Consider the following 27,428-nt stretch of genomic DNA (forward strand, 5'->3'; position numbering starts at 1 on the left):
CCACTACTCTGCTATCCTGATGATTCAGCACATACTTCAAAGGACAAAATTTTGACATTTTTCAATCTATAACTATATTTTCTTGTTAGGACCCTACATTTCTGTTTAAAAAAACCCAAAACCTAAGTGTTCAGAGCCCTCACATATGCTACTATGTAAATATTGGGTCATACCATTATTCTCCTCCAGGCTTATGAGGTTTTAAGTTTTTACATGCTTCCTCTGCACAGCTGAGAGTCACCCAGGGAAAACGGGTGCTCTGGCCTCATTACTGCAGAACTGCGAGGAAACTTTACACCTTGGGTACAATTAACAAGATACAAGAGACTCATTTAAAATGAAGACATTTTGAGTATCTTTATAAATTGTTTTATTAGTTTCTTAATAAAATTAATAAGCTGGTACATTTACATGATGTGGAGATGAGCCAGATGTAGGTAGTTGGCCAACTAGTGTGTGAGGTAAAATGGTCTGTAGCTGAGAGGAACAAGTTGTAGGCCAAGAGAGGTGGTGATTTATTTCTTTTTCATCAGAAATATTTCTCCTCAAGCCAGCAGGTTTCAGTGCTTCTTTATTGTTTTAGAAGTTAAAAATGAAAAATTTAAGGTTCATGGGACATGAAAGCCTGTGAAAGTGCTGGAGCCTGATTTATCCATAAATAAACAGCAGTACAGGCAGAAACAGAGCCTGCGTTCCCACGCTTTTCCAATTGTATTGCAACTCTAGCATAGAAAGCACTGCACTGAGTAAAAGGCCTTTCTAATGCACTTCAAATAGTTCTAGTTTTATTTCTGTGTAAAAAACCTCTTTTCTTCCATCACTTCCCCTTTATCATTTATGTATTATCTGTCCTGTGGTGCATTATGGTGTCCACAGCAATCTTTGATATACGAAAGCTGATCCTGTTCCGTCACTGTACGATGAAGCAGTTTGGCAAACTCAGCAGCATATATCACTTACTCTGGAGTTTTTCATCCTCCCAGAAGGAGGACATACCTTGCCTTGCACGTTAAACCTCAGAAACATGCTACTATGAAGTTCTATTTCTTAATTCTTCGTGCAATCTGAGGAAGGCAACCTTTATTTTTCATATAACAAGCTATACGTGAATATTCATGATGTTTGTAGCTTGGCAAGCATTGTTAAATAAAGCATCACTGATGCTGAATCTAATAAAAATGGAAAACAGTTACTCTGTATGAAGAGCTTTCATAACCAGACAATACCTGTACATGAGCAAACCCTTTTCACATTTTTTTCTGGTTAATGTTGCCTTATCTTAGCTTTAAAAAAAGATGAATATATACACATGAGATTTTGCATGCTGTTGACAGTGCAATAAATTGGTTTCAGTTCCAAGAAGCGTGGAAGTCACAATTCCACAAAACTAATTTAAACTGTCAAAATTCTTATAATAAATTGTTTGGATTTTTATTTAAAATTATTAATTTTAAATTAAAAGTCTGATAGAAACTAAAGTGTAAATTAAAACTTCAAGAAAGAAAAAAAAAAATAGTGTGGGGGAAATGGTATTATAACCTCGTGTTAAAAATGTTTTAGAAGAATACCACAGTTGCTAACTAGATTTGCCTTATTATTCAAGGGAAATTATCCAAGCTAACTCAATTTTTAAAAGTGCAGTAGCTGTGTCGTGAAAGCAAGGAGTATTTAAATAGTTATTCACTACTTTTCTTCTTGCAAAAGGTTTTATAGATTTACCTTTTGAGCTAAACAGGGTTAATGTCAGATTTTTTTAATAGAATGAAACTAATACGCAAATACTTCACTGTGTCTTTGATTTTACAGTCAAATAACTATTATGACCATCTGTAGCAGCTGCATTTTACGAATTATTTGCTGAACCAAACTAAGCACAATGACAAAAGTAGTCATCTCAGATGTACTGTTAAAACAGAGGAAGAAAAAGGAACATTGCTTGCCTTTTGTACAGTATGGCCATCTGCTGTACAGATGTTATTATATAGAATGACTTCAGATACAATATTTGTACAAAATTTTCATTAAAACCTCAACAATTTGCACTTGTTTACTTGAATCTGCATAACTCCCCAGTGAGACAACACAATACGCTTGGGGTTTCTTTGGTTCTCACTAGCTTTCTCTTTGATCCTTTTTGATGTGCTGACTTTAATAAACATAGTTAAAAACACTGTTCAAAAACATAGTGGAAAAAACTACAAAGGAACAATTATAGCAGTAGAAACTACTCTTAATTCCTTACTTACGCAAGCTATTTTTAGTGAAATATGTTTTTTTACACATTTTATGTGGCAGTGTTTAATAAACAGTGTAAACGACCCCTTTTCCAAATGAGTTTTAATGTAGGAGATTAAGCTGGTTTGTAAGGAGTCCTATTTGCTAGGAATTATTTAGCAAAAACCCCTCACAAGAACGTATTGTCGGCATTCTTCCTCCCTTGCAGGGGGAAAACAAAAGTGCGTGACCTTGTGTAATGCTTTGATTTTTTTTTTTTTAGCTGAAATTAAGAAAGAAGCTTGCCATGTAACTTTTTTTTTTTTAATTATAGGTTTTCCCTCTAGACTTTCCTGGTTTAATCACAGAAGCTAAAGGCCTTCTGGTTTAATTTTTCTTCCTATTTTCTTATGAAAGTAAAAAGATGTAGCTTCTGAAAAACAGAAGGGCTAATTAGCTGAATTATTTAACTTCTAACAAAATAAATTCTAAGTGTTGAATGTTCATATGACAGTTGGATCAAATTAAAACACCACCATTTCTACATATCCCGCTGCACTGTTATACAACTCCTAACCTTTAGTGTGTCAGGGGACTTCATTTTTTGGACATTTTTCATGTCTTAATACAACAGTTACTTATAACAACATGGTTACTATTTCTGCTAGAATACTTACGTTCTCGTCTGTACTTATGGTGAAATCTGGAGTAATTTGATTTTAGTAAAGTAATACTGTTGCAGAATGTGATGCAGTGTATTGGAAAAACCCAAAACAAAACCCTTTGAAAATCCCATTATATTATTAATTTTACTTTAGAAGAGGCTACCAGTATAGTTTTTCTGATATCCTTAAGGACTGGTGTTTAAGTATTACTGCTGTTGAATAAAATAATTGAATGTAGTCATTTTATATTTTGTGCCTTAGAGTTACAATTTAAAACTTGTACCCATTTCATACAAGCGAATAGCAAACAGCTCATTTTTGGCAGTTTAGTTATACTGTTGATGAAAACTCCAAATTCAAGAACTATTGTTAGACCTTGTTCAGTGATTTTTGTCCTCTGGAGCATGTGGCATCTTCTACAAAGTGGCTAGAGCTCTCAAGTGCCATGTATCCAGCCAGATTTGAGATTGCTTGGTATCACACTTGCAGTATGTAGCTCACTCTAGAACAATCACATGCCATTAAAGTTGAAACAATTTTTAGCAACAAATACTTAGAAATAGAAAGCAAGTCTAAACATATGACTTTCAGTTAATTTAGGTTTGGTGTTGAGATTAGTATTACCTACCTGCCAAAAGAGCAGATAAACGAGAGAAGTTCAAGACTGTACTCTCCCCAGAATGAAAGACAGCAAGAAGCCTGTAGCCTCTCGTAGGAGTCTTACTTTGCTCTGGCTTGACACAGGAGGGAAGTCTTGCTGTTCAGTGTCCAAACTGAGAAAGTTATGGACAAAAAATATTCCAGAGATAAGAGACAGATTTCCCCAGCCCTTAGTCTTGTTTGCAAAGATGATTACTTTAGCATATAAATAAAGGGAAAAAATAAACACTAGTTGAACATATTATAATTGCAAGTGCTTTTAGCAAACTTTAAAGAAATTATGTACTTAAGATACTTTACAGCAATATTAAAAATGAAATGCAGCTATTAATTGGTGAAGAGCGAAGACCAAGTTTCATTTTGGAGTTAACTGATTCTCTGGAGAAAACTCTGCTAAGGCGTTGTCATAGCCTTTGGATGCTGCAGATATGCAAGTTAGCCCATGGGGAAATAAAACATTAAATTAGATATGACTACCTAAAATAATATGCAGCAGTAACAAGCCATTTACAACACCCAGAAGACCTTTGTTACTTTTAGAAAGAAATATAAACTCTTTCCAACACTTGAACAATAGGAAATTAATTCTTTGTCAGTAAAAGCCAGAGGACAAACTAAATATTTAAATGGCCACTGAGGACTTAGGTGGAAGTGCAGCTTGTAGACAGCTATACAAATCACTAACAAACCTTAATGAATATTGGGTGTGGGCATCAGGGTCCTGTCAGGTTTGACACTGTGTCCCAAGTAGCTTAAACCCAACACTCAAGAAAAGGTGGAGACCTCAGCAGGTCTCTAACATCTGGGGTTTTATTTGTCATTTTGGCATACCCTGCAAGCGCAAAAGAAAGAATAAAAGGGGATTATCCTGACAATGAAATGAGTTACTGAATCTTGTGATAATGAAAAGCAGAAGAATTATAATTCCTTTCTATAGTCCCTGAGGTGGAGGTGCGTTTATAGTTCTGCAGGAGTATAATGTAGGAGGGAAGAACAGATGGCCTAAAATCCATGAAACAAGACACCACCTAATCCCAAGACTGAGTACGACTATTAATCCTGGTCAGATTCCCTACTGGTACTTTTTAACAGGGTTCAAAATTGCTACTGATGAACTAGCACGTTAACTTGGGGGGGAGTGAGGAAAAAAGAAAAAAAAGGGAAACAAAAGCAATTAGTTGTAGGTTGTCAGTTCAAGGCAATGTGCACTTATTTTGTAGGACTGCAGTTACAGTCAACTCAACTTTAAAAAGTAGACTCCAAATGAAATTCAATTCAGAACAAATACAGTTGTTTTTGTAATCTCTTCAGCTTTTATTGTGAAAGTAATTACATTTTTTCAGTCTGGAATTTCTTTTGTTATGTGGATCCCAGTGCTATACATGGCAGCAGTAAGTTATACTGCATTTTCATGGTAGTCAGTTGTATAGAGTATTTACATTAATGAGGAAATACAGATAACTGTGAAAGCTGGATGTTTTCTTTGTATGTTTTACAGTTCCTCTGCAACTCCTCCAATTCAATCTACATTTTGCAGTGTGAGTACAGAATACAGAGATTAGGCATTTTTTCCGTGGTCTTAAAGACCAGCTCCTTAAATTATTTAAATTGTTGACATACTGACAACATGTCTCTTCTTTTTCTATGACAAGAATATTTTTAATGCAGTGAGATCACCAGCTTGCTGCTTAAACAAAAGATGTTGTTGCATAGGAAGTTTAGTTTACTTTGGCCCCACATTTCTTACTCTGCCCTGTGCTAGCTCTGTTACTTGGGCAGCTGTTCATTGAGTATCTCAGGGCACTGATCTTTCTGAAAAATAACCCAAGAGGACAGACAAGTTTGCAGTAAGATATGTCCTTCGTCTGGCTCACTGGACAGGTACACCATGCTGGCACAAAAGAGAATTTGGAGACGTATATAAAGGAGGGAGGGGAAGGAAGGACCTGGAACATAGGATCCTGGACTTGGACTGATCTTAATCCTAAGGAAACACATCCCAAGGGTACAGGGAAACCTGTTCAGTTTGTGTGGCCTGGGTCTCTGTCAAGTCTTGGACTGCCACAAGCATAATTCACTGGGTTATAGAGACTTGATCAGCTCAGGTGCTGCCAGGCACTAGCTTCAGGATGGTGAAGAAAATTTACCCTTTAGTTCATAGACTGTTTCATTTTTTTAAAGCAGTTGAAATACAGTGAGTCAAGAACAGAAAACAGTTCAACCTTGTAGCAGTTATGCAGGGCTACATTTTGAGTGGTATACACTATTTTGTAATGCTTCGTTTACCATGCAACCATTTAATGTTTGATATTTTAGTAGTGCTAAGTATCTGTAACTTCATGAATCAGTGGCAGTTGTAGGTACCAGCCTTCTGAAAATAAACCAAAGGTTTTAACCACCTCAAATTAAGGTGTGAAAAATATACTTTTTAAAAAAAAAATTGAAGAACCTTTTTGTGCCCATGTGTAAACCTGGATTAAGAAGGTTTTGTCACTTTTCTGAAAACTGCTGATATCTAAAAAAATACGTTTATGATACAAGACAAATTAGTATTAACTCATGTCAGTATAGGACTCAGTCCGTTTTGAAAGCTGGACTCACAAATGCAAAATGCACACTTTTTTTTGCTTTTAATTTTTCTCCACTTAATGAGAATAAGATTGGGCAATACAGAACTGTAGAAATATATTCTAAATTATTATATATCAAAGACAGCCTTGACGAAAAATTAAAATCCGTTTCGATTTTAATATGCCCTCTCTGATCAGGCATCACAAAATGCAAAACCAGCAAATCAACAAGTAAATTGAGATTTTTTCAACTATTTAGTATGCAGCAGTGTAATGAACATGATGTACCTGCCCAGTTATTCTTCAAGGGAGATGAGCTCATTTCAAATAGATAACCATCTTTGACTTCTCTTCTGATTCATCACTGACCTGAACTCCATTTGAACCTTGTTAGACACAAAACAAGCAGGATTCCTGGCCTGAGCTATAAAATATAATTAAGCCCTTTTGAAATGATGTGTAAAAGAACATAGCTTTACCCCCACTCTAACTACTACCACCACCACAACCAATAAAGTTAAATCAAGCACTGCCTGTAATGGATTAAAATAATAAATGTTCCCGGATTTTAGTGTTTGAAGTATTTGAAGAAAACAGGCTCCCAGCAGCCAGGACTGCTGAATGCATGGGGACATTTATTAGTGACGAATTCAAGGGTTTGGCCTGTTTAGGATCATTACTTTCTGCTTACCGTGTGTTACACATCTCATGCTTTTACAGAGCCCACGTGTCCCCATGTAATGCTGAATAACTTGCTTTCACTAAAGAATAGTTAATTGGCAATGTGTAAATATTGTTCTCATGGGGAGAATGAACTATCATAAGATTCATCTCATCACTGATGAGAAATCCAGTGCAGTCGTTGGATTATTAACTAAATCGCTCCTGGAAAATTGTCCTTTACTATGTCTCACCATTTCTTTGCTACTGCTGTTTCTACTCTTGAATAAATGGGCTGACTCTTAAATTAACTGCAGTATTTCCCCTGTAATTATTTTCATAGCTTTGTTATCCTTTCTTCTGAGAAACTTCTTCATAGATGATGCTTGTAAACAGAGCTGTGTGATTGTAGTATAAGTACTGATTACATGATGTATCTCGAGTTTTCTTAAAAATAACAAAAATAATGTAGATCATTGTCTCGATAAATTAGATATAATAACATATCTACATATTCAGAGCTGTCTTACTACTTTTGTCAGCTTCAAACTAGATAGTGAAGTTGCAAATATGAAGGCTGAATGCTCAGAAGCAAATACAACAGATTATCAACTTAGTAATGTGTGACAATAAAGCAGAAGGTAGTAAGGCAAGCCACTTCCAAATTAACCATCAGTAGCCAGATGGTATCTCTGTCACCCAGAAATGGAGGACCCATGGGAGAGCCTGGGCTTAACTCCTTCAGAGTGCACCAGCATCCTACAGGTGGGAGTGCAGCCTGCCAGCTGCTGTAGCCAGTGCAGACCGCATTGCCCATGGGCATCTTGCCCAGCCCAAAACAGCATGGCAGGACACAGTCTTGCTTCTGAGCTGCCCCAAACTTAGAAAAGCAATTTTCTTCCTAGCCCTACAGTTTGTAGCAAAGGTATTAGCTTCCAAAAGGCCCTTCAAAAGATACCTCAACTATAGTCCAATGCCATTTGGTGTGTTTGTTATAATACATGTGTTTCCACTTTCTTAAAACTCTTTTGCTAATGAAAATCATGCTCTATGTTGTATTAGGTGACAGTGCGGTGAACCAAACTGGATTTGCAGCTTTCTAAGGAGGAGCAAACGTACAGACAATAACACAAGGGAAAAAACTCCTGCTCCATTTCTACTTGTGCCGTTTGGAGTTGATTCAAATATCACTTTTTAAAAATATTTTTGAAAACAGGAAGTCCATAGTTAATGTCAAAACATCATCTTTCCCTTTGTCTTTGAACCAGGAAAAATAACAGAACACTTTCTTAATACCTGTTTTGTCTAAATGCTAAGTGATTGTTACTGTAAGGCAAGGGTTGTTTTAATGCTTGCTGCATCTTTTAAAGTGGACCAGCTCTTTTTTATCTATACACAAAATTGGATTTATGCACACAGGGCAGTTTAACAAACATAGAGCCTCCAATTATTGGTAAACATTAATGTAACTGCTATAGTTACATATAAATTATAACGTTATTTGAACTATATTAGGGTTCTTAGATTCTGTGAGACACCTTTTTAAATGTTAGTATCAATTCTCTACTGACTAAAAAAAGAAAGGTTTTGGCTTTTAGTACATTTCCTTCACTATTCTGTTGTAATGATCTTCATCTCTAATTTCTGAGCAAGTTAATTTCTTGACATTACTAAGAAAGTCTTAGCTGTTTTTCAAACCCTCCTGTGCTATTTCCAACAGTAAAAAAATACCTGGATATTCCTTTTGAGCATGTGTCATCATAAAGGTAATCCTTCCTTACACCAGAAGCCTGGTGTAAGCTGGATTCTGCTCAGTGAGCATGGCTGCACATTGCAGTGCTGCCAATGAAGGGCTGGCAGCACATTTTAAACACTGTCCGAAGGAAGTGCTTGGTATTTATTAGTCTCTTGGAGGAGTATTTTGAAAGTCATGAAACTGTTTGTTCCTACAAGTAAATTATTGTACGTACTGAAAAGATTGTCGGTGTTCATGAGCAGTAATCCAAACAGAACAAGTTAACTTCTACATATCACAATAATCGTTTATGAAGATATATTACGTCTTTATGGTGCCATCTCAAGTTCGCTTCAAATGAAGACTCTGATTTAGTCTGTTTAAACTGAAGTTATAATTCTCCAGTAGAACTTTTTGAGAGATGTGTGAAAGGACTGGCTGAAAGTGCTGTGTGGGAGGGAAGAAACCAGAGGAAAATTATATTACATCTTTACATTTCTGAGGTGATTTCTCTAGTCACAAGAAAGCAACTTTACTGACTGAACATACACTTTGAATGTTAGTATGGTGTTTACCCATCTTAAAATAAGCTCCCTCCTAGTGCATACTGGTATTTCTTCACTCCCTTCTCTTAGGAAGAGAGTCATCCTTTTCCAATGTCATCTCTGAGGGTTTCCATAGTAATGGTACCCCATACCCTCAGGCCCAGAGATCTATTTTCTGTTGCTTTTTAGGATTTGTGCATACTTGTTCATTTGTTTTCTTTAAGCTTCCTCAAGACATCACTTTGTGCAAGTTTGTCTGAATGTTATATATACATATATATATTTATATTTTTTATATTTTTTAATTTTTTTTTTAATTAAGAGCACAATGTTTTTTATACTGAGTCACTTCATCCCCAAAAGGGCATGTAGAGATACCTGCTAGGAAGGACAAGGGTTTGATTCTTGCTGCTACAAGAGCAATCTGGGTCACAGCAAGAAAAGAAAAATATCTCATTGAGTCACTGAGTTTTTCCTGGTATTTGTAGGATGCAGTCCATGGATGTGTCTTGTAATATTTCATTTATTTAAAATTTACCAACACTTCCTTATTGTTAATTGTGTCTTCATTTCTCATTGTTTACATAGCATTGGAGAAAGGCACTGCTGATTTTGAACCAAAACTATTATGTGCTGAATGCTCAGTTCTATTTCTAAGCCATTGGATATTGTGTTTTCTTTGTACTGTGAAGAGCTGAGATGACAACAGAAAAAAGACTGCAAAGCATAATCCTTCCAAGTGTAATCCCAGTGAAAGAAAACATAAATAAAACCACTTGTATTCTGGCATTCCTTTTTCCCTTTTGTTATTTCTGCAACTTGACACATATTCCAATAAAACTATAGAACATTTCTGTGTATTGAAGGATTGTGCAATAGTTACTGAGAATTTCTCCTCTGTTCCATGTAGAGTGTAAAAAGGACTCAAAATATTGTAATGCCTCTAAAAATAACTAGACTGAGCATAGCAGGGTGAGGGTCAGCCCTTCCCATAAAGTCACCTCTTTTTCTTATTTTAAGACTGTACGTGAAGCTGCTTCATTCCACAATTTATAGAATCAAGTCTGAACCAGTATCAAAAGGAGAGGCATCAGGGTGTGTTAATGTTGGTTTTCTTGATTATCACTGAAGTTCAGTGTCAAAAAAACACTGAACATTTTTGGTCATATAAACACATAAGCCAACCTAAATAAACCAGAGTTAAAACTCCTTTCCCTATTGGCAACGACAGTCCTATTGGTTGGCATGGGCATGGGACAAAGGTTTTCTCAGGCCCTTGATTATTCTCACTAAACTCCAAACTGCTCAAGGGACAGATTCTTCTTGTTTGTGGTTCCTCCTCATGTTGAATAAAATTCAATATAATTTTTCTATGAGGACTGTTGGACCACCTTCCTAGTGGTTGTTGGATTAAAAAGAAATAATAATAATTTTTAAAATCCAATCTATTTCCTTGTAATGTATAAAATATTTCTCAGCATTATAATATCATACCTTCCAGGATGCAAACAGACCTCTTTCTGGATTCTAAAAAAGGTTTATAGGAGGTGTTTTACTGCATGTATTCAAAACTGAGTTTATTTTTGTGTTTTTTTTCTACCAGCAAAGGTATGAAAATAAAAAATGGAACTGTACCTTGACACATCTATATGTAAGCCTTAGGTGTTTTTTTGTCTTTTACCTTTGGTCAATATTCAGTTTCATTAGAAAAACAAGCTGTGGGCATTATAAAGCATGGTGACATCCAATATTCAGAGTTTTGGGTAGAAGTACAAGCACCAGAAGAGAAAAAAAATTAACCAAACCTCATATGTAGTACTCTTCATGTATATAGACAAAAAAAGAAAAAAAAAAAAACAAACAGAAAAACAAAACAAAGGTATTAAGCATGGTTTGTTTTATTAAGCAGTGGTTTGCAGTAAGTTAAATCCACAAGAGGTGTGACGTTTCTAGATAGTGTTTCTTTCCTAAAAATGTTTGTGTGTTTAATGAGAGTACTTAAGTGTTATAAATCTAACCTACCATGATCATTTTTATGTTTTATAAAGCTGTGTGTAGTGCAAATGTTTATTATGTGAAAAATTTGGGTTAAACTTTTTTAGGTAAACACATGTTAAATATTTTGAGTTGCAGTAATTGTTTTATATTATTTGAATACAAACATATTCTTCTGCTAAGCACTCCAAAGTCAAGGAAGGCAATATTTTATCATAACTAACTTGAACAAAAGTGGAAAGAAACATTCAAAACAGGTATTTCCTATCAGTTTAAATACAATCAAGTGAAGCAGCTGTTTTTGTTCTTAATATACTCTTTTCAAAAAAATTCATAGTAGAATGAAAAATGTCTCTGCTCAATAAACCTTAAAATACTCACATATGTCAAAAGTCATAATGTTTTGGCAAATAGTTCTTTGTAAGGAATGTGCATGAAATGTACCTGCTTCATAACTGGAGCACTGTAAAAAGCATGCTCAATAGTGTCACACAAAAAAGCTTAAAAAGGCCCCAAATCACAGGTCTTGTGGCCCAACTCTGATACTCTTGCTTGGAGAGGAGAACAATCGCTCACACAGGTATTTCCATGAAAGTCAGTGGGACTACTTGTGTGAGCAATTGTTTGTGGGCAGACATTCCCAGGCTCATGGGAAGGTGAATTCAGGAAATAAGCACATAAATGTGAATAACAACCAGTATGATTAATTCCCTCTCTTTCTCTTTTTAGGAATCCACGGGTCATCTTTTGTTCTTGAGATGAAAGATTTCCTACTCAAAACAAGTCTTAAAGAAAGATCCAGGTCTCTGATGGGCCCTTTTTGCTGCTCTGTGAATGTGGAAGCTAAGTGGTGTAAGCACAGTGGTGATCCTGGCTCAGAACGATCTATTCCAAAAATACACATTGATTTGAGAGGAGGACTGCTGCAGGTCTGTGTAAGATGCTGGGTGTTCTGCTATTGAGCTGGACTGGCTTTGGATTATTGTGATTTCATAAATAAATTGTATGAAAGCCTGTAAAACTGCAGCCTACTGCAGTTCATTGGGTTGGAGTTTTTTGCTTGTTTGTTTTGGGTGGGTTTTATTATACCTTTTAAAATAAGTATCTATTCTTTCATGTAAAACTGTTGATTGAAAAATTGTGTACAGTGTTTTGTTGTTTCTTTAAAATACTGCTTGGGCTATGTACTCTGTATGTGTGTGTTCCCTTGAAAACACTGGATCAAGTTACTAACAGTTAATATCTAGGACCCTGTGCTGGTGTGTGTGTGTCTGTCTGTCTGTCTGTCCCTGAGCTATGTGTCTACAATGCCTAGGGGTAGCTTTAAGAAATACATATCCTTTCTTTTTGAACTTATACCAGTTTCTCAGGGGAGTAATTATAAACTGTTGTTTGTAGCAATTAATACTCAGTTTTCCATGCTGTCCTATCCTTTTTGGAAGTGCCCACAACTTGAAACCAATCCAAGAAGCATGGGAGTTCTTGAAATGAAAAATACATTCTGTGAGGCTTAAACAAGTGGGCTTTAAGATATGTCTTGTTTTAATTATTTTTATTGTAGTATCTATATGCACCAAATGTTTTAAATAAATATATAAATCAAGCCTATAAAACACAAAAAGGAAATTTTGACATATACTCATGTCATTAGGGCTTTTCCCAGAATCAGCATTAGGAGTTTTTGAAACCACAGCACTGGGAATAGGGCTAACTGAATGATGCAATTAAAATATGTATATATATATATATCTTAATGATATAATGTTTGGTTTTTTGTTTCTTTTTTCATTTGTTATTCACAGGTATTTGTTTAATTTAAAAAAAAAAAAAAGATGTGTTTTAACAAGGACGAGAAAAATATCTGTAAATCTGAGAATCCCTTTTAATATTAAAGTATACACTGGGTTAATTAACATTTGCAGAAAACAATTAAGTACTTGATCTGGCAGAATAGATTTACGAATGCTGACAAAAGCATTAGCAATTCTATTTCAGATTAATTTATTTACAGCTAATGATTTTATCAGCTCTAAACATGACCTCATCTTCTACCACTTTTCATTTGTATTGCAGCAGAGCCTAGAGACCTCAAGTGAAATTGGTGCCTCATCTGTAAATATTGGAGTAGGAGTTCCATGCTCTGAAGTTCCAGCTGCCTAAAATTAAAATCCATAAAAGTGGGGAGGAAAAGCATTCCTCCCTCCACTGTCAGTGGGGAACTGAGGCCTCTGGCATCGGCTTAGGTGACACAGAGCTCCTTTGAGGTGGTGCTAGAACACGTGTGGGAGCCTAAGCCCAGAGGTACTCTAGAAACTTCAGTAGAGATGCACTGAATTAGAGAGATGACCAGGACTATTTAGCTCAGGACTGGCTGTAGCTGTGTTTGAAGAGGGCCTTGGTTTTTTCTATGGACTTACAGAAGTAGATGCAGCAGGAGGAAAAGCTTCCTTTTTGACAGCTGTACCTCATTCCCTTTAGGCACCTTCTGATTTTTTTTCATATTTGAAAATCATTGAAAAAATGTTCACTGCTCTTTGTTTGCACACCTGACTCGGTTACTTTATTCTTGCTCTTACCATGAACTTTTAAGTGACTTTCTGGTGATTTTTATTTCATTTCACACTGGTTTTAAGTCTTATTTCAGTATTAATTGCCAGTTGCTTCCTTGTCTTCCCTGTTGCTTCTGGGACCACTTCTGCACATGAAGACCAAAGGATTTGTCCCTGTTAATGTGGTTGTCTCAAACAGGAGTTTGATTTAAGAAAAGCAGCATTGCTTGTCAAAGCTGGGAGAGAGGAATGCCTACTTCATTTTATTTTGCTATAAGTGTATGGATCTTCTGGATATCCAGTGCTAATTTTTCTTCGATATTTTTTTTAATTTCTGGTTTAAACTCCAGAAAACTTTAAACTTTTAAACATCCCTGTGACATCTTATGGCACATCCAGTTCATATGCTAGATATATTTAATATTCTTGCTTGAGATGACCTTACATGTGTCTTTCTAGTAATCTTCTTTGCTGTGTCACTTGCTCAGTTTTTAATGCATTCCAGAGTCCCACTTTGGAGCAACATGCTCTTTGAACTGTTTAAAATTTGCACCTTCGAGGGTTTTAGTTATATCTTAAACTGCAAAACTTGTGAGGAGTCCTAGCATTATGTACTGCTCTCAGCTGTACATTCTTGCAGAGTAATTTGAAGCTCTGTGCTCCTCCAGACACCATCGGTATCAATTTTAAGTGGTAGGAATTAGTGCTTTCCTTTGAACGATAGAAAGAACAGATTTGCCAAATGTTTTTGTAGAGAATTCTTGTTGTTCCTATGCCTTATTTTCACATCATCAATACTTGCAAGTGATAAAGGTGTAAGGAGAGCAGGCTGAAAGCTGTATAAAGTTCCTATTATTTGGGGGATTTCTTTCAAAAATGATTAAATATTTTATGTAATTGTCTTTTTCTTTTTTTCTTTTTTCTTTTTTTAAGGTTTTCTGGGGTCAAGAGCATTTGAACTGTTTAGTTCTTCTCCAAGAGCTTCTTTGGCAGTACCTCACTAAAAAGGGCAGCTTAGAGACATTGATATCTAAACGTACACACCCCACTTGTTCTCCTACAGAAAGGAATCAGGCCTCAAAAACTGAGCATACCTCAGATGATCTGAGAACAGGCCTGTTCCAGTATATACAAGATGCAGGTAAGAAGAGTATTATTGCTCTCTTCCTTTTTTCTTTTATTTTTTTTTAATTATGAAGTAAATACAGTAGTAATCTATTAAAGAATACTTGCCTCTTTCAATGAATAATTTACTCTTTTTTTGGAAAAGCAATTGAGAAGACATCTGCTAGAATGAAAGAAAAAAAAAACACAACTTTTTTATTTCTTTCCATTAAGTTGTAATCTTTTAAAAGTCAGGGAAATTGCTTTTTTATTTTCTCTCCTTTTGATCCTGAGGGGGTTTACTTTTAACTACTTTGGTCTCATAAACAGGCGTGTTTCTTTCTAGAAATTATATCACAGATTATAACTTTTCTCGTTTGACAGAAGCGCAAAAACTGCCCAGTGCCTATGAAGTTGTGTTTTACAATGAGACTGAGGATAGTCCTGGAATGATGTTGTGGAGATATCCAGAACCTAGGGTGCTCACTCTTGTAAGAATTAACCCCGTTCCTTTTAATACCACTGAAGACCCAGATATTAGCACTGCTGACCTTGGAGATGTTCTTCAGGTGGGTAATGAGAGTTTTCTGCTTTCATTAGCAAAAGAAAATGTTACTGCTGTAAAGTGAGTATTTTCAAACTTAGGTTTATTTAAAGTGAGAACAAAACAAATGTCAGGAGCTCTATAAAATGAGTAAGAGGTAAATTCCACAGCTTGAGAACATCTTTAGTTTAAAAACTACTTCAGCTGACATTTTAACCACTTACCTGTAAAGTTTTTCCATTACTTAATAAATTATATCGAAATTCATCAGTTCTGGTTTGCAAGCCTGCAGAGTTTTTATTCTGCCTTCCTATTATTTCATCCATCAGTCTTTACTTAAAGACTTCATTTGATTTTAAACTGATATATGTGAGAGAAGAACTTGTCTGAAATTGCCAAGATTCAGTGGACTCATTGAACTGAGATCTCCAATCCAGCCTGTGCCTGTGATGGCTGTGCTTCTTCTACTGGGATCCACAGGGTATAAAGGATCTATTTTCTCTCATCTTGCTTTGCGCGGGTTGAAACAAGCAGTCCAGATTAACTGTGTAAGATCACGGAACTGCCCTTCAAAGGAGGACTGAGTGCTGCAGCTTTGTGACTCAGTCCCAAAATAGACCATACATCATGATTACACTGATCCTTAAGTCTGAGAAATTTTGCTTTCTAAAATACACAGACAGGTTTAGTGTAATTGTTTAGTGTAATTCATCTTTCTAAATTCACCTCTTGCTTACCTATTTTGATTTTTGCTAATCTTGTTAATATCAGTTCCTTTTTTGCATTACAAATTGAATCTATGATTTATTTTTTTATTTGAATCTACTTGTTAATCAGAATAGTGTTGTGAGTCAAGGGAAATAAATATTTCCTATTTGTTCAGAAATGGTGAATTTTATTCCATTGCTGCCATAACTTTTAAAAAGGCTTTTAAAATTGAATTATGCACCAATATGCTTTGAGTTATGGATAAGTAGCATAATCTTCCTCAGATAAATGGTGTAACGTTATTACCGCACACATACTGGCAGTGAGATCATGTAATTGTCCTGCCAATTTCTTTGCCCTCTAGACAGCCAAATGTCAGCTCCTTCCAGTTACATAAAAATTAAAATTAAATTGAAATAATTCAGCTCCGCTTGGCATGAGGTTTGAATCAAAGATCAAAATTGTGTTACTGTGTCTTGTTTGATGACCCTGTTAGGTTGCTATAAAAGCCAGCAATTTCCCTTATTTCAGGATGGTGTTTTCAGAGCACAGTACACCAAGTTTTTGGTGGAATTACATTAAGCTTCCACTGTAGATAACAGACACCATGAATATAATGTTGTTGTTTGTGTAATAATACAAACCTGTACAGGGGAAATATCGGTGTCTCTTCAAGTGGTCATACACAGCTGGACTTGTCATAGCACACAGGTTCCGCTGCTTTGTCCTTCCATGCTGTGGGTCTAGAGAAAATAAAGTAGTTGCAGTCTTATCTCATTTCCCCTGTGATTACCTTGGACAGTAAGATAGAAACCGGGAAGCACTCAGCTACCAGTGTTCAGGTTCTCTCAGCTTCTATGGGTCTTCATGTAATTCTTCAGATTTGTATTCAAACTTACACATTGAACTGTTCCCACCAGTCTCATTTTAAGATTGTGATCAAGCATTCCTGTATATCTTCTCTCCATTATGCTTTTTACTGTGACACACTCTCTTCTTAAAGTCCATCAATGTTATGATTGATTAATTCTTAATAAGTCTTGTATTACTATCTTGAGCTTTCAATTACAAGGGAAGAGATGAAAGATACCAGACAAATTAGAGGACGTGTTAAAAAACTGTGCTCTTGGGCATATGGAGTACAGAAATGTCTACAGGAGGATCTGTATTTTCATAGTGGGCCATTAATTATGGCAGTAACTGTTGCCTGGCTCTAGGTGGTGATTTATCAGATTTTCCAGAAATGGCCATGCACCTACACAGAACCACTCTGCATAGTGTAGATAAACAGCAATTTTAAACATGGGCTATATCATTTTTTTATGAGTCTGACATAGATACATGGGTGGAGTAAGTAACACAGAGTGGATTTTCAAGTTACTTAGGTTAACTACATTTACTCATCTTAAAGTTTAGGCTCTTATTTGAATTAATCAGAAGGCCTTTCATCAGTTCGACTTTTTCCCTGTATGGATATATGTCTGTTTCTTGATATGCTGCATATTTAATGCATATGGGAAATTCAAAAAATTTAAAGAAAGAAAACAAAACAATACTTTCATTTTATTAACTTCTTGACATGAAACGTTAGAGGAACATCTGCAAGCAAAAGACTTCAGCTTTTTTTAAAAAAGTATCTAAGTTTAAAGACAATAATGATAGAAGAGTATATTAAGAATATATTTTTTAAACTTTCACAGGATTGTGTATATGTTCAATTGCTAAGAGGACCCATAATGTCACCAGCTGTGTTACCAGTCTCCCTTAATCCTTTACTTCACATAAATCCAGGCAAAGGTGCACTTCTGTTGTTTGAATTATAAGTTTGCCAGTTGCGTGTTCTTTCTTTCCAAGCAAGTTGCGGTGACATTTCATCTAGCTTTCTATCTTTTTTAAACTTCTTCTAGCATATTGTTTTAATCATGGGTAGGTTTTAGAAGTCTCTTTGTTTTTATAGCTATTATTCAAATTCCTGGAACTTGCAAAAGCTTCACCATAAAGAGGATTTTTCTAGATACTGAAGTTGCGTGTCATCTGCTGCGGCCAAAGGATAAGCAGATTCAGATTATAAAAGTTGACATGAACTGTAATTGTTTCTGTAAAATCTTACCTTGCTGCTATTTCTATATTGTCCCAAGAGCTTATTTTATTTTGCTTTTACTTGTGCTTTTACTGCAAAGGTGAGCAGTTTCACTGGTCAAGTTTCTAATACTTTGCTTCTTTAAAATCCAAACATTGCTGCCTTTTTTCAGTGGTGGGAAAAGGAAGAACTGGTGTTTCTGCTGTGGCGCAACATGTTGCATTTTCCTTAGCAATTTGACATAGGACTCTTATCTATTTGCTTGGAGGAAGAGAGAGGGAATCTTACAAGAATCTGCATCAGGGTTGTATTTCTTTTGGGAGATTAAGAGTATCTGAACTTGTCCTTCTTTACTGGACACTGGAGCCCCTTTCTATTTAATTTTTAACCCCTCATTGTTCCATTTACAGAAGCTACAAATGGTTTTTTGACTCTGTGATTTACAGTTCTTTCATATAAATAGTACTTGATGAAATACCTTTAGACTTCCCTGGTGCCTCTTCTTAATTTTTAAGGAGCACCCATTCAGTGACAGAAGGTGTTTCTTATCCTGAGGTACTAAATCCACTGTCTGGCATCTCTTCGAACCCTTTCTGATCTGGAGACCATTTCTCATTTTACTCCCATTCTGTCTGCATCACTACCAAGATTTTTTTCTGAATATACCTTCTCAAGAGTGTTTTAAACTTTATAGTAGTATTTGCAGGTTCTTAGTAATGAAGAAAGTACATATATGGGTATTATTTTTGGAGCACGAAATCAATGAAATGACACAAAAATCAATTTGCCCCTGTGCTTGCAAGTGCTTTTGGTGCAACCTTTTATAGCTAATAAAAAAACCAAACAAAACTACAAAGTTCTGTATCAAGAAAGAGACGTGCTCTGGATGTAAAATATATCTCAGTCTTTCATACTGAATATTTTCCTAGTTCCTTCATCAAAACTATCAACTCTTGACTGTTCTGTAAGCTTCTGTTTCATTTCTACTTATGGTTGTCGGTTTTCCAAGTTGTGAGATTTTTTTTGATTGCTGTTTAGAAAGCTCTAGATACAACTAATTATTTTAGTAAAGGTCAATGTGGGATGAAGGTATATACACACAAGAGTAGTTTCATGTTCTTGTGAGCAGAAAAAGTAAATAAGCTGTGTCTTGTCCAAGTAATGTGATAAATACTGCTCTAAGCCACCACTAATTTAATCATATAAAGAGGATCTACAGAAAAGACCTTAAGGCAGCAACCAAAATGTTGGTAAAGGCATACCCTTTTGATCTTGACTACTGCTAAGATTATTTTAAAAATACATAGAGAAGATGAAGTATATTCCACTGGTAAACTCACATAAGACAGGGCACATTTCATAAGGGTGAATATAATCCCAGTGCTCATTCCATGTAATGTCATGTAAGCCAGGGTAATCTATTACTGCCCAAATCAGCAAGGGCAAAGGGTAGAACAGTGTTGATGTGAGAATCATATTCACACCTCCAGAGCAGAGGAAAGACCAAACTTTGATAAATTTCACTAAATTACTTCAAAAGATAATAAGCAAGATGAAGTAGTAATGCCGTTACTTTAAAACATTGATAAAGACTGATACTGATACCTCAAAAAGTTGCTCTTTGAGACTTTCTCAGTTACAACAGATTAAATCATTAAATCATTCAAGTAGATTGCTGATGAGATAAAGTCCTGTGATTGAAGATATGTGGATGAGCAACTTTAAAAGCCTATTTTATTAGGTACTTAGAGAAGATATGTACACAAAACCAGAGAGACAAAGCCTACTGTTCTTGCTCTAAAAAAGTTAATACTAAGTTTAAGACACTCTTTTGTACAGATAGTGAAAATTGTGCTGATGTTTCTAGATTTGTCTCAGCGAGTATTCACATGTGAAGATTTAAGATGTGCTTCAGTTTCCAAGTTTTACAGTAAACTATGCTCTATGAGGGGATCAGCTCATCATTATAGAGCAACAGGTTTTTTATTTGCTGTATGAGGTTCTTGTTTCATAGCATTTAAAGTTGGAATCTGTTAGTGATGATGGTTCTTGTGATTCTGTCCATAATAATTCTTCCACTGAGAACTTGGAAACGTAGTAATAGCCTTCAAGCAGAATGTTTGTAAGGTATATAGAAATGTGTCCTGCAGGGATATCAGAGTTGTAGAAGATACATGAGCAAGTCAGGAGCAAAAGTGCTAGACAGTCTAAACTGAAGAGGTAAGAGCTTCATAGTCTTTCTCCTCGTTAGACATTAGGTAGAAATTCTTTACTATGAAGGTGGTAAGACACTGGAACAGGTTTCCCAGAGAACTCGGGAGGCCTCACCACTGGAAGTGTTCAAGGCCATGCTGGATGGGGCTTTGAGCAACCTGATCTAGTGGGAAGTGTCCTTGTCTATGTGGGGGGGTTGGGACTAGATGATCTTTAAGGTCCCTTCCAGCCCAAACCATTCTATGATTCTGTCTCCCAAAATGGTGAGAACATTGTTTTGAGCTGGTTACAAGGACAGCTGACAGAGAATTTGTGCCTATTTCCTCCATCCTGATTGTGCTGGTTGCTTTGAGAATACATCATTAAGAAGAAAGGAGTAAGAGTAATTTCTAATTTCAGGCAATGGTTTACTGTTATGCAGATCACGCCACTGTCCCAAAACATAAAGAATATTTGAACAAAAATATATTCCACACCATAGCAAGGGACCTTATTTCAGAACTGTTGTGTAGTGCTAAATTCAGCCATGCTTGTACAGTTCCTTGGGTCTATCTTGTTGCAGCACCTGAGAAAGGATAAAAATTCTTCGTATCTGTGGTATTTTTACAATTTGAAGGAGGACACTGCGGGAAAAAAAAATATGCTGGTGATTCAGTAGTGACTTACAAATTGTACAGATACAACAGAAATTAGCTACATTTAGGCATTTCAGCTCAAAGGAAAGGGCTATGGATATCTGTGCTGTGGGGCTTAAAATCGTGCTTGGACTATAACTCTAGTTTCCCAAAGTCTTCCTGTGTCTTCCTGCAGTCTTAAGAATCTCAGATTTGCATTTGTCTCTGATTAGCCTATGTTTGTTTACTTTTCTGATTTCTGGGCCACATTTTTGTGTCATTTATCCTTACCAAGAGCAAGGTTGAAAGATTTGGGTTAGCAGGGCAGAGAGTAAAGATTGGGAGAGGATCACCAAGATAGGAAAGCTATTGATGTGCCATCAAGGAAGTATCCTGCTTTTCTGTGCAAGCAGGTGAACAGGACATACAGATTATTTTCTGTACAACTGGAGGACTCTTGTAGCTCATGAACTTTTTACAGAGATGCTTTGCCTTTCCACTGTAGAATTATCTTCCCAATAAGAGATATTGCTGGCACTTCCCCATTTCTGAAACAAAAAGCTGTATATTGTCACACGAGTGTTTACACAAGTGGCCATGGAATTAAAAGGTGGAGAAAACCAGATTTATCTAATCAGAGTGATCATATAATGTGCAATGTTCCAAATTCTGAGCACTCTGATTTATTTAAGCTGCATCACAAACACAGACTTAAAATTCTTTCTCCTGGATTGTCATCCAGTGAGAGATACAAGCTGTTAAAGCTTACAAAACAAAAGGAAGATAATCTATGGCATTTGTTCATTCTCCATACAAAGTTAAAATAAAATATCTACTGAGCTATAACCCTGACAGGTTTTTGTACTTGAGGATGTTTCCCTTGTGTACATGCCAGAATTCCTATTGCATGCAAGCGTAGTCAGCATTGTAACAGCTGATGAAAAGATGAATGTGTGCTGAGGTCTCCTTTTTTGGCCCTTCTTTATATAGTCTCCTAATAAACAGAGCACTTATTCCTGATTTAGGAAAGTGGTGAGTAAACTAACCAGATCTCAAGGTCTACTGGTGAAAATTAGGGCAGTGAGTAGAGTTCTGAGGTTGCAGGGACTTAACTGAGGTTTAATAAAGCCTAGGTAAATAAAAGCACACTGGTAAAATTCGCTCAGAGAATTTGCTGAGATGTTGAAATCTTTTTAAGGAGAACGTAATATATTTCCAACTTCAAAAAGTGAGGATTCAAAACATTGTCTGTTGCATTGCCTTACATGCTTATGCTATTTAAGTAAAGCATTTGCAAACTCTGCAGTCTGGGCTGTGATTTTTTCAACACTGTCAGCCAATAAACAGTCATTTTCTAACACCGTGTGGTTGTTTAAACAGTGGCTTAAGGAAGCGTGAGCTTAAGAATGACTGACATTAGACCTACTGTAAGTCATTATTCCAGGAAAGATTTGACATGACAGTCAACAGGAAAAGAATTATGATCAATGTGAAAGACATTCGTTTTTCCTTTTAACAGAGAATACCTCATTTTTGGCTGGCTCTGCTTCCTTTTTACTTTTCGTTCCCTGTTGGGGCTACAGTGTTCATCTGGGCATTTGAGAGTCTGGGAAAAGAGCTTTTTGGAAAACCACAAATTTTATTCACATTTGATTTATTTCTTACATTCCCAAAGCAACAACTATTTTGGAAATCTAGATGATTTGTGTGGGACAGGTTAGTGATTTAAGTTCATAATGTTGTTAGATAATAAGCTGTAAAGTTCAACTGTGCTTATCAATAAACCTGTCGGTTTGCAAATTTTTCAGTACTGTTTTCAAATATTCAGACATCTGGAAAGATGGATAGTGAAGCAGTTTGCCTCGCTGTTGTGAATTGCTCAGAAGGCAAATTTGTTGCTTTTTCTGGGATTCTGCTTTTAAAACTTAAATTTCTTGTTAATTCTACCTTTTTGTCTTCTTCAAAGTGACTGTGCTAGTCATGCTACTACAATACAGAGGCTGTATATGGTGGATGCATATCTCTACTGTGTGAAGAGTTGCAGCAAGCTTGAAACAAAACAATAGAGTATAGTTATTAAGCATATCTGATCATAAACTAGAACTGTAACAAATGCCTTTTGTTCTAATGCAGGAAACAGCTTTCCCATCAGTAGAAGCAGTGTTTACATCCATGCATGTGTACAAAAATGGATGCAAGTCATCATTTGAACAACTGGTCTGTTTAAGAGGGCTGCAGGCTTGCTTGTACCCTGAGCCCTCTTACATTTCAGATTATCTGGATGTGAGCAAGTTTTGTGATGCTGGGCAGAGCTTTGCACATTTTCCAAAGTTAAGGCTCTGACTCTTACAAGTAAGTGTTATCTTTATTTCTTGCAAGGAAGGAAGTAGGGGCTAAAGGAGTCACAGTGTTACACAATGAGTCTTAAGCAGATGTTGAAACAGAGTCTGTTCTCTTTAGGAATTCCAGCTTTAAACAGTATTTGTGAACTTCCTTGCCTGAGAGTGGGATTATCTCAGACTTTACTGTTTTGTTACTGTATTTTGTGTGTATAATCTTAATTATTTTGCTGTGTGATCTTAGTGTTCACTGCTTTGAGATGAGACTGTATCGTTTGGCCTATAGTTTCTCTGCAGTCTGCAGGGAGTTAAGCGTAACTTGTTGGGAATGTTAATGGAAGTTGTGCATAATTTGCCTGTGCATCACACTGAAATTTACCCTTTGGGGTTACTGAGCCAGTGAAAATTCTACCAGGTGCCAGAGGACTGATGAAACTGTCAGATTATCTGAATGACAGATTTACACTCTCCTCGTGTTCTGTAGTTTTCAGATTTCGTAACTCTGATTTATGAAACTTTGCAAACCAAGGTCTTTCCTGCCATACGCTGATCTTGTGGCACTTCTTGTAGGAGTCAGGCTTTGCTGTGGTGAGAATATGTGGTCAAAATAACCCATAAACCCTAAATTACACAGTACTTTCTGTATTAATAAATTGCTACCCTCAGTCCCAGAGGTGACTACATTTCAACAGCATAGTGCTTATACTATTAATAAATACTGAAGCTTAGAAAATGAAAAGCCTTAAATAAAATGTGGAAGATTGTTTCTGTATCAGAAAAAAGAGAAAAAAAGTATTGCAAGAAGTAGGTATGTCCTTAATGTAAGATCTCCTCTTCATATACTTCTGTTTCTCAATGCTTGAAACAATTAAGACCCTAATAAATTAATTTAAATGTTGTTGCTTTTGCTATTAGAAAAGCAAGTGATCTTCAGATAAACTCAGTCTCAAGATGACTGACAGGTAGTAAAAAAAAAAATGGGTTTGATACTTAATAGTGCATACATTTTGCTGTTTAAAAAGTCCAATGGAAATATTCTCAGTTATAGCACAGTGCTATTCTGTGCTTTCTTAACAAAAGCTGTTAGTGTGTTTAGAGTAATTTTTCCATCATGAAAAAACCCAGTATCTGTGACAGATTGCATTACTATACACACCTGCATTTGTTCTGAACCTGCTAGCCTGATAAATTGATAAGATAAGTTGGTCACATGTTGTTTTAAACAGGCAAAGAACATAGTTCCTAATAAAAGAATGCTACGTATTTCTTCTAAAAGGTTAAAAAGCATTTCTCAGGGCTCTTAAATTACCATATTCTGATACCAAGGGAAAATAAAACCTGGGCTTAGAGTCTTGTTTGTACTTAGAGGGCTTTCCGGACAGGAAGGCAATCTTGATGCAATTCAGTAAGCCACAATACCAGTGGGGCATTACAGGTGAAAAATTTGCAGCTGTACCCCTCACCGCAATGTATTACAACTGTACAGTGGAATATTTCCTGTACAGAAATAGGGCTTGGTTAACTTTGTTTCCCAAGAGTAGATCACATTAAAATGTTATAAAATCATGATTTCCTGCATTTGAATACTTGTGGTTTCTCAACTGGTTCCAATATTACAAAGGGTTTTTTATAGCCTCTATTAGTTGAAGATGTATAGAAGCTTTTTTCCAAAGTCAGCTAAAAGGCAGTTATGTATTTTTAAGGAACAGTTTCTCTCAGAAGACCAGAGTTTTCTTTCATATCTCTTTATTATAGCTCTTGTTTAATATTTATTTTATAAACTACAACCCATATGTAAATTTAAATAATCTGAAATAAATATGCTAAAAGGACCATAAACAAATTTGTTAAATGGATTTTTTAAAGCTGAGGTATATGTTATTAATCAGGAAGCAAAATAGTAGTTATTCTAATTATTCAATAGAGTAGTAAGAATAGCAGAAAAATTAAATTAATAAGATATTGCATATTCACTTTTAAAGTGAGTATAATTTCAGTGTTCTACTTTAGGACAAAATCTGTTAAACCAAATTCAAGGAGAAATAAAACAAATTTTGTGAAGAAATTACATAGGATCATTTTGAAAAACTCCAGTTGTGGTATCTGATTATTCCTCAATGTTGAGAATTGAGAGTGCATCACAGTGGAATCATTATTACTGCCTAAAATATGTGGGTGTGTAACACACCAAAATAGTGTTAAAGTACAGAAAAGCATAATAAAATACAAAGGAGACTGAGCTGGGGAGCAGCAAGTACTTTGTACAGATAGAATGTTTTAATCCTAGTACTACTGTTAATCCTAATACTACTAATAGTAAGCTAGATTTTTACCTCACTTTAAACCACCACTTTTTTTTTTTTTTTTTTTTTTTTTTTTTTTAAATTTGGATCTTCATGAAAAGGGAAAATTGGTGGTCTGTAGCTGTGCCAGGAGAGGCTGTGTTCCACACTGGTGTGATACAATCTTAGCCCTGAGGAAGGCAAAAAAAATGTTACCTAACAGGCAGTTCTGTTTGTAGCACAATTTCACAATGTCAATGACATAAGGTAAACAGGAAAGTTGATGTAGAAGCATCCTACAGTTGTTCAAGATGTTGTTCCACATGTCAGACTGGTTTGTGTGTATCGTGTGAACAGGCATATTCTGGAGCTTTTAATTATCTTTTGAGCATATTTTCTACATAATATATTTGTCTGCAGTGGTTTTGCTATTTTTACATAAACAGTACTTCAAAATCAATTTTTAAAGTAATGTTCTTGGTAGTTACTGCCAAGAATTTTTCCCTAATAAAAATATGGATAAAGCTTCTTATTTCCTACTACTACGACTTCTGTTCACCTAATGGGAGAATTGTATTTTTAAGGCAGTTGGCCCTAAACCAGTAAAATATCCCAATAACAGAATAGCTTTATGACAGAGCAATCAGCTTATTCATACTCAGGAAGCTGGAGTTAAAATCTCAGCATGGGTTGGCGTGTGACACAAAGTGCTAGTTTGTGTTGTGTTCTCCCTCTCCTTCACTTAGGTGGCCCGGCTCAGGGAAGATAAAACAGACACACGCTTCCTGTCTTCTGTGTGCCTTTTCTTGTCCAGTAGTTGTTTCTGGAACAAGAATAACTTCATTTCCAAGAGGAAGCGCCCACCATCTGAGGGACTGAGTTTCAAGAAATGAAGATTTATTCTGTGGAAGCTTACTTTCTTGCAAAAACATTAATCAAAAGGAAGCATCACTGAAAGTAACATTGAGTGTATTCTTCTGCAACCCAGCTGTTAATACCTTCCTTTCTCAGCTGGACAAGTTGTGCTTTGCAACCTAAGAGATCTGCATGTGTATAAAGTTCCATTTTTATACTGATTTTAAATATTATATGGTCCAGTATTTAAGTAATAATATGATAGTACTTTTATATGCCTTTCATTCAGCAACCTCAAAGCAGCAGGCAGAGAGCTATAGCTTTTTCCTAGAGACAAAAAGAATGTCTGTGAAAAAGATGGCGTTAGCTAAGAAATTGAGATATTTTAATTATTTCTGCCCTAAATAGCAATGTTCTCTGTGTCTGAGACCTGTTAGCATTATGACAATGTGTATAGTGAATAATAAGTACAATCGTTCATGGTCATGTGACAGCTTGTGGAAGTGCACCTGAGCTTAGCTACAGAAATGTACCTGGCATAAGTGGTGTACACCTGAAGGGTTTTCAAGTCCCAATTAGCAAGGAAGTTTGAAGATGGGAGGAGGTCAGGGAAAAATCTAGAAGCATGTTGGGATCATGAAAGCCTTCCAAAAGCACATATGGATCAACAGTCATTTCTATCCCATTGTATCTTATTAGGACACACAACTTAGAGGGAATAATTCATGTGGCCAGTAGTGTGTACAACACATGGATGAAAATACTAAGAGACACCATAGTATATTAACAGATTCTGCAGCATTTCGTGGCACCTGGATTTAAATTCTTCTGGTACACATAATATGTGACACCATATAGGATGAAGAAGGCAAAGACATGATCTATCACAATGTAGTGCATTAGTGGGAATACTTCATGTTGGTTATTAATACTGTATTGCTGATTGGTTAACAAACATGCAGGAAATTTATTGAAGGAGGCAGGTTTTTGAAGGGATTTTAAAGTTTCTTGTTGTTTGGGGTTTGTTTTTTTTTGTTGTGTGTTTGTTTGTTGTTTTTTTTTATGGAATGTATATGATAGAGGTTTCAGCTCAGC

At 35.8% G+C, this 27,428-nt stretch overlaps 1 protein-coding gene across 2 annotated transcripts in view; it reads left to right on the forward strand.

Moving 5' to 3' along the window:
* Window positions 1–27,428, forward strand: part of VPS13B (vacuolar protein sorting 13 homolog B (yeast)) — a 429,191-nt gene that overhangs the window by 335,700 nt on the left and 66,063 nt on the right. For both annotated transcript variants that reach the window (XM_010006448.1, XM_010006447.1), the window contains exons 36-38: window positions 11,774–11,973; window positions 14,527–14,734; window positions 15,082–15,266. In XM_010006448.1, coding sequence (XP_010004750.1) covers window positions 11,774–11,973; window positions 14,527–14,734; window positions 15,082–15,266 — 593 coding nt within the window. The remainder of the gene's footprint in view (window positions 1–11,773; window positions 11,974–14,526; window positions 14,735–15,081; window positions 15,267–27,428) is intronic.

Source organism: Chaetura pelagica, unplaced genomic scaffold (genome assembly GCF_000747805.2).
Source record: "Chaetura pelagica isolate M959 unplaced genomic scaffold, ChaPel_1.0 scaffold76, whole genome shotgun sequence".
NCBI classification, from domain to species: domain Eukaryota; kingdom Metazoa; phylum Chordata; class Aves; order Apodiformes; family Apodidae; genus Chaetura; species Chaetura pelagica.